The following is a 7,584-nucleotide window of genomic DNA, read 5'->3' as shown; positions in this document are numbered from 1 at the left end:
TGGCGAAGGTCGTGCGCGGTCCCGAATGTCAACCTCCAGAGCCTTACGAGCCAGCCTCGGCGGACCAGGCCATTGTGAAGCGTGAGCCAGTGTCCAACGAGTCATGGAAGCATTTGGCAGCTGCCATCCCCACCACGTCCGAAGCCTTGGAGAAGCCTGGAGCAGCGAGCCCTTTGGCCAAAAAGGCTTCTGTGGTAGATGACATTTGCACGCGCAGCAGTGAGGGTGCCGAAACACCGAAGAAGCAGGTTTTTCAAGAAAGGAGGCCGAATCCAGATCCAACAAGAATAGTCCGTTGGCTTCACCCACAACCGACTCGTCAGTCGATCCTTATGAGTTCACCACGTCCACTCCAAGCGGTGAGGCGAGCACTGCGCAAGACGACTCGGACAAGCCCGGAACCAGGCGGCTGTCCAGATCTAACAGGCGACTCTCATCAGTTGTGCGGGAGGACTTTGCATACGAACCAACTGAGACGGCCTTGAAGGACAAGACAAATACGGCAACAAGGAAGAGAGCCTCGATGGCTCATTCTCGACCGGAGATGAACAAAATGAGCGATGACAGCCCTGACACGTCAGGTAGCGTCGACTCGCAAGACGCACCATCTCGGGCGTCGATGAGGAGGAGAAGCATGATGTTATGATTTGTTTGCGTGACGTCCACGCCTGATGACACATCCTGAGGAGCAATTGGTTTTTTTTAGAGTGTTGGCGTCAGTTACATGGCAGCCTAGGCTTCATGTTTGTTCATTTGTGTTTTGGACACCAGGACGTTAAGGTGTTCACTTGTTTAGGATACCACAGGTCTGCGCCTTTCGAGCCACGCGGGTAGCTTTTTTTGGCCTTTTATTCATTCTTTCTTTCTTTGTGACCATACGGAGTTTTGGTCTTTGGTCGATCCCGGAAAACAGGGGATGATGATACCAGGTGTCTTTACGAACACTCTCAGCTTGTAATTCTTTAGACTTGTTGTTGTTCAAAACGCTTCATCGCAACAAAGTCACATAACTGTCCGGGCTAATGAGCCTGACTGACCCTGGGCCAAAGTGACTTGTTCCCACACCCTACCGCTGCCTGCTACTGCCGTCATGACGCCTTATCATGAGCCACCTGTTGGCTCGACCGGCTTCGTGTAGGTGACCTTCTCCACGGCAACGCTCTCATTGCCGTTGTCGTCTTTTCGCAGTTGGTAGACGTACAGGGTCAGCGAGATCCCTTGCACCTGTGGTATGTCAGTCACGTCTAGCCCCTCACGGCGCGACACGAGCTCCCCGCGTTGCTTCTTTAGCAAAGGGTAGCAAGGGGGAGAGAGAGAGAGATAGGCAGCGCACGTACATCCATGAGACAGAAGCTGGGCACGGGTTCCTCGCCCTCCTTTCCCCAGCCCGTGGCGAACGCGCCGGTGGCGCTGCCGGGGTTGACGAAGAACTTGTCCATGTACTCAAAGGCGTCGAAGCGGTGGGTGCCTCCCCAGCAGAGGACATCGACATCGAGCTTATTGGCCTCGGCGAGGAGCAGGTCGGGCTCGGACGAGACGAGCGTGAAGCCCTCGAGGAAGCCGATGCGCAGGGAGCCGTGGGTGACGACCTGGGTCAGGGGCAGGCCGGCGGCCTCGACGTCGGTGCGGCCTTTTACAATCTTGAGGTCTGGCGCGATGCTGCGGAGGTATTCGTAGGTGTGGCGGTCTGTGAGGTTGCCGAGGCAGAGGGTCTGGCCGATCTTGCCGGGGGCGAGGAGCTTCTTGAACTGCACGACGGGAGCAGGCGGATCACGGGTCAGTCTGCTGTGGATTGGAAGGAGGGTGTGTGGTTCGGGGCCAACGGACCTTGGCGGGAATGTCGAGGGCTCGATCTGGGATGTGAAGATCGCCAATGACTAGTATTAGGAAGGCCATGATGTCGGCTGTATGGTTGAGGATGCGTGCTCCGTCTGTTGGCGGTATGATGGGAGGCTGTTGAGGTCGTTGAATAGGCTACAGGCGCAAGCAGGCAGCCAGCTACTTCGGAAAGTGGAGCAGCTCCGGCGGGCAGCTCAACGGCAGCTCAGCTTGTCTGGGTGCTCCCGAAATCTGTATTGTATAATTGAAGTATCGCGAATTGGTCAACTAGAATCGAGAGCAAAGATTGTCGCTGGGAATGGCGCCAGTTGTGGAAAGCAACAGGCCTGTGGATGCGGTGACGATGTGCCTCCATGGCAGCTCCCGCTCTCTGGAAGTGGGGGGCTGGGACAATCAGCATCAGCCACGGTTGTGATACGGGCATGTGGCTGGTGCGACATGCATCATCGCCTTCTGAGCTCTAACAGCAGCCAGGCCAGAGCTTCTTCGTCCAGTGTTCCCAGTGCGTGCTTCGAGTCGGACCCCGCCGGGTCCCAGCTCCCAGCTCCGTAAGCGGCGATTTTCTCCCGAATGACTCGGCTCTAATGCCGAGATTCCCCCAGCTGTCCTAGGAGCGATTTCGTGGCCTTTTTCACATGAGCAACCGACAATCGAGATTCCAGTCATCGAAGGGCAAAGTCAATCTCGTCTCATGCATTGACTGGCTGGTACCAAGGCACCCTGGACCACCCATTTCTCCTGCACTTCGCACCTGGACAAATCACCCCCCAGGATACTGTTCCCGAAAGCTACCTTCGCTCCCCTCCCTATCCAACGCCAACCCTTTGCCTAGGTACATCGTAGCTCGTGGTTCGCCCGAACCGACACGCACCCACTGCCGGCCACGATCGGCATACATCACTGTTGCATTCATGCATAGCATTTTTAAGCGGCTCCCCCTCCGCACAGTGGCTTCCGAGGGAATGCCCCTCCACAACCTTAAGAACCCCTCATCCGCCCGGATATCTCTCGTCTCGGGCCACCTGCATCCTCCAAGTGTAGCTTCACCATCGTCTACCGTAAGCTCGTCACCTTTGCCATTGGCGCTTTCTCCGCTTTCATCGTCCCATTCCGGCCACCTGACCTAGACACAGTCGCGATCGCAGTCCACCATGTCGAGACAACCCGAGCACCCCGCCCTCATGATCCCGGGGCCCATCGAATTCGATGATGCCGTCCTTCAGTCCATGAGCCACTACAGCGAAAGCCATGTCGGCCCCGGTTTTGTCGCCACCTTTGGCGAAACCCTCACCATGCTGAGGAAGCTCTTCCAGACCACCGACCCCGCCTCGCAGCCCTACGTCATCTCCGGCTCTGGCACCCTGGGTTGGGATATCGTCGCCGCGAACCTGGTCGAGCCCGGCGAAGACGTCCTCGTGCTGACCACCGGCTACTTCAGCGACGGCTTTGCGGACTGCTTCAAGGCCTATGGCGGTAATGTCACCCAGCTTCGGGCCCCCGTCGGCGAGCGTCCCCAGCTGCCCGAGATCGAGAAGGCCTTGAAGGAGAAGAAGTACAAGATGATCACCGTCACGCACGTCGACACATCCACTGGTGTTCTCAGCGAGCTCAAGGACTTGTCGGCTCTGGTCCGCAGGGTCTCGCCCGAAACTCTGCTCGTTGTCGATGGCGTCTGCAGCGTCGCCTGCGAGGAGATCCAGTTCGACGAGTGGAAGCTCGATGGTGTCGTGACGGCCAGCCAGAAGGCCATTGGCTGCCCCGCCGGCCTGTCCATCTCCATGTTCAGCGGCAAGGCCATCGAGGCGTTCCAGAACCGCAAGACGCCCGTGGCCGCGTACTTTGCCTCCATGAAGAACTGGACTCACAGTACGCCGTTCCCTGCCCTGGCCTGTTGAAGGCAATGCCGATTTTGAGCCACTGCTAACCAGCGTAGTCATGCAAAACTACGAGGCCAAGAAGCCCTCGTACTTTGCGACGCCGTCTCCCCAGCTCGTCCACGCGCTGCACACGGCGCTGACGCAGATCCTCGCCAAGCCCCTCTCGGAGCGCTTCGCCCGCCACCGCGAGGTGTCAGACAGGGTGAAGAAAACGATCACGGATCTCGGCCTGAAGCAGGTAGCTGCGAATCCCGAGGATCAGGCCCACGGCATGACGGCCATCTACCTTCCCGAAGGCATCAAGCCTACCGACATTCTGCCTATCTTGGCGAAGAAGGGCGTCGTCTGGGCCGGAGGCATCCACAAGGAGATCGCGCCCAAGTATGTTCGATTCGGACACATGGGTGTCAGCGTGGTCAGTCTAATTGTTTGTTTCCAAATTTCGTCATGCACTTGACTAACAGCATCTAGATGGACCCCTCTCGCCCAGAGGTCGACAAGGCGCTTGAGGCGCTGAAGGATGGCCTCGTGGAAAATGGATACAAGGCATAGAAACACGAGATGTGTGGTGTGCCACAGGAGTTGTACGAATCGGATCTTTGTGAGGATTCTGTATTTTGAATGCTAGACCGTATTCTTCTAGAAAGAGAAAGAAGCGCGATGCAGAGAAAGAAGAAATGACGCAGCCGTGACAATCAAAGCGCCAGCTGTTTTGGAACAATCTCAGCGGTCACCAACAACACCCCCCCTCCCCTCAACGAATGACATTGCTTCGGAATGCGATAAGCTCGCGCATCTGTCTGTAGCCTGGATCATGAACCGGCAGGTTGTAGAGAGAAGAAGAGAAAAGGCGGACCATGAAGTGGCCAACGGGGCTCGGGATCACATGAGGCTTTGCAGAGGAATTCAAATGAGGTCGCCACAAGATACGTGACCGTGTTGCGACGCGATGGCTGTTCAAAGCTGTACCTGCGATAGGTACCGTAGTTGGCCGCGCCAGTGGAGTGAGGGGGAGAAGGTTGGATTGTCACAGGTATCGGTACCTTACAGCTCTCCTGCGCGTAGCAAATTGCAGTGGCGTTTTGGCAGTGTGCCTGACTATGACGGCATGAGCCACTGCCAGGCAGCGGGACTACAGCCCCGACCCAGAGCTTCCTTTTGGTACCGGTACTTGTACGGTGGAGTCCTCGAGCCGGCTGACAAAATTGGTTGTTCCCCCCCCCGCCATCCCGCCTCCATCGATTAACCAAACCACCTCACGACCTTTCCAGTCCCTGCCATCACTCCCCTCTCCTCCCATTGCTTCCTCTCCGCCAGCAAGGCTCTCCCTTTTGCGCATCAGACTTGAAGGCTTCTCAAGCTGCACAAGTCCCGCTCCGCTTGCGACTCTTGCTCATCACAACCGTCTGGCATCTGTCGCCTTGTCTATCCCTCCCCGCCTTTCCGACCTTCTCCCATCCACCGACCGCATTTCCCAGCCGTCGGGTTTCCAGATCGCGATCCCAGGTTTCGACCCCACAGCGACCACCCCGATGGCTATCACCATACCGGAGCTGGACAACCTTGTCCGCTCCTTCTACGAAGGACGTGGCGAGCAGGTGCGACGACAGCCGTAACCCGTGCACCCCCCATTGCGGCACCTCGCTAACGTGGTTTGCGATGACAGCAAAAGCAAGCTCAAGCCGCTCTCAACCAGGTATGATGGTGTTGTTTCGCATCAGAAAGTCACCGGCCCAAACTAATGTGCTCTCCTACTAGTTCAAAGAAGACCAGGACTCATGGCTCCTCGTCGACAACATCCTCTCCGAGGCCTCCTATCCTCAGACCAAGTGTGCGTAAACACCGGCAGCGGCCTGGCTGCTCGTGGTGTGCCGTCGCTAACAGTCACCGACAGACTTGGGCCTGCAGGTTCTGGACAGTGTGATCATGACGAGGTGGAAGGTTCTTCCCCGGGAGCAATGTCAAGGTATGCCCTCCAAACAGCTAGCTGGCTTGCCCGACCTATCACTCCGCGGGCCTTCTACTTACACGACCAGGCATCCGCAACTTCATCGTGCAATTCATTCTCCAGGTCTCGGGCTCCGAAGAGACCATGAAAGCCCAGAAAACCCTCCTCAACAAACTCAACCTCGTCCTCATCTCCATCCTCAAGCAAGACTGGCCTCACAACTGGCCGACCTTCATTAACGAAATCATATCGGCATGCCACTCGAGTCTATCCGTCTGCGAGAACAATATGGTCATCTTGCGACTGCTGTCCGAGGAGGTGTTTGACTACTCTGCCGAGCAAATGACATCGACCAAGACGCGCAACCTCAAGACCACCATGTGCGCCGAGTTCTCCCAAATTTTTACCCTCTGCCAGGAGGTTCTCAACTCGGCCACCCAGACTAGCCTCGTCAAGGCGACACTTGAGACGTTGCTGCGCTTCTGCAACTGGATCCCTCTGGGCTACATCTTCGAGACGAACCTTATCGACACCCTGCGCACGCGCTTCCTTCCCGAGCCCGAGTTCAGAAATGTCACCCTGCAGTGCCTTACTGAGATTGGCGGCCTGCAGACGGGTGGCCCCGGGCAGCCAAACTCGTACGACGAGCAGCTGGTCAAGATGTTCACCGAGGTTCTTAGTACCATCTCCAACATCGTTCCCATCACCATCGACCTCAAGACAACGTACCCTACCTCAAACTCCAGGGATCAAGAGTTTGTCCAGAACATGGCTTTGTTCCTCTCCAACTTCTTCGGCATGCACCTGAGCGTAAGTTTCAGTTCAGGATATCTAAACTTCTGCAATGCTAACGCACCCTAGCTTATCGAGAACTTACCGAACCGGGATTACCTTGCTCATGGACACTTCTATCTGATCCGTATATCGCAAATCGAGGACCGCGAGATCTTCAAGATCTGCCTCGACTACTGGCTGAAACTTGTCAACGAGCTCTACGATGAGATGCAGCAGCTCCCCATGACCGAGCTCAACCCGCTGATGGGTATGGGCGGTGGCTTGTCCAACGCGGGCGCGCCCAACCCGGCGCTGTTGGCAAACTACCCGTTGCGTAAGCACAAGTACGGCGAGGTTCTGTCAAACCTCCGCCAGGTCATGATTGAAAAGATGGTCCGCCCCGAGGAGGTTCTCGTCGTCGAGAACGACGAGGGAGAGATTGTTCGTGAATTCGTCAAGGAGAGTGACACGGTCCAGCTCTACAAGACTATTCGCGAGTGTCTCGTGTACCTCACACATCTAGACGTTACTGACACGGAGAATATCATGACCGAGAAGCTAGCACGCCAAGTTGACGGCACCGAATGGTCGTGGCACAACTGCAACGTTCTTTGCTGGGCCATTGGTTCGATTTCCCTGGCCATGAACGAAGAGACGGAGAAGAGGTTCCTCGTGACTGTCATCAAGGATCTTCTCGGCCTGACTGAAATGAAGCGCGGCAAAGACAACAAAGCCGTCGTCGCCAGTAACATCATGTACATTGTCGGCCAGTACCCTCGCTTCCTGAAGGCGCATTGGAAATTCCTTAAGACGGTCGTCAATAAGCTTTTCGAGTTCATGCACGAGTCGCATGAGGGTAAGTCCCAGGGGTTGGAAGGGACCGGGAACTGATCGGGCATGCCCGCTAACGAGTCAACAGGTGTTCAGGACATGGCTTGCGACACCTTCATCAAAATTGCTAGGCAATGTCGCCGTCACTTCGTCGCTCTGCAGCCTAGTGAGAATGAGCCGTTTATCGAGGAGATTGTTAGAAACATGCACAAGATCACTTGCGATCTGACACCCCAGCAAATCCACACCTTTTACGAGGCATGCGGTTACATGGTAGCCGCCCAGGGCAACAAGCACCAGCAGGAGAGGCTAGAA

At 56.3% G+C, this 7,584-nt stretch overlaps 4 protein-coding genes across 4 annotated transcripts in view; 3 read left to right on the top strand and 1 right to left on the bottom strand.

Annotated features, from left to right (window-relative positions):
- The window catches only part of VDBG_03395 (shugoshin), a gene marked incomplete at both ends in the record, with an annotated part of 1,754 nt that extends 1,556 nt beyond the window's left edge, over positions 1-198 (top strand). Inside the window, one exon of the mRNA XM_003007210.1 lies at positions 145-198. Coding sequence (XP_003007256.1) covers positions 145-198 — 54 coding nt within the window. The remainder of the gene's footprint in view (positions 1-144) is intronic.
- Positions 199-1,101: 903 nt separating this feature from the next.
- On the bottom strand, positions 1,102-1,896 carry VDBG_03394 (vacuolar protein sorting-associated protein; the record flags this gene model as incomplete). The annotated part of the gene is made up of 3 exons (XM_003007209.1): positions 1,102-1,224; positions 1,338-1,748; positions 1,828-1,896. 3 exons carry the CDS (start codon positions 1,894-1,896, stop codon positions 1,102-1,104), a joined length of 603 nt encoding a protein of 200 aa, XP_003007255.1.
- Positions 1,897-2,990: 1,094 nt separating this feature from the next.
- On the top strand, positions 2,991-4,268 carry VDBG_03393 (alanine-glyoxylate aminotransferase; the record flags this gene model as incomplete). The annotated part of the gene is made up of 3 exons (XM_003007208.1): positions 2,991-3,712; positions 3,768-4,131; positions 4,188-4,268. The coding sequence occupies 3 exons, from the start codon at positions 2,991-2,993 to the stop codon at positions 4,266-4,268; spliced, it is 1,167 nt and encodes a 388-aa protein (XP_003007254.1).
- A 980-nt stretch (positions 4,269-5,248) lies between these two features.
- VDBG_03392 (exportin-1) overlaps positions 5,249-7,584 on the top strand; it is a gene marked incomplete at both ends in the record, with an annotated part of 3,867 nt that continues 1,531 nt past the window's right edge. The window contains 7 exons of the mRNA XM_003007207.1: positions 5,249-5,314; positions 5,383-5,412; positions 5,475-5,547; positions 5,611-5,682; positions 5,753-6,474; positions 6,526-7,294; positions 7,358-7,542. Coding sequence (XP_003007253.1) covers positions 5,249-5,314; positions 5,383-5,412; positions 5,475-5,547; positions 5,611-5,682; positions 5,753-6,474; positions 6,526-7,294; positions 7,358-7,542 — 1,917 coding nt within the window. The remainder of the gene's footprint in view (positions 5,315-5,382; positions 5,413-5,474; positions 5,548-5,610; positions 5,683-5,752; positions 6,475-6,525; positions 7,295-7,357; positions 7,543-7,584) is intronic.

This window comes from Verticillium alfalfae, genomic scaffold (genome assembly GCF_000150825.1).
Source record: "Verticillium alfalfae VaMs.102 supercont1.3 genomic scaffold, whole genome shotgun sequence".
NCBI lineage: Eukaryota > Fungi > Ascomycota > Sordariomycetes > Glomerellales > Plectosphaerellaceae > Verticillium > Verticillium alfalfae.
Note: the sequence above shows the minus strand (reverse complement) of the source record. Positions and strands in the feature narration are given on the sequence as shown.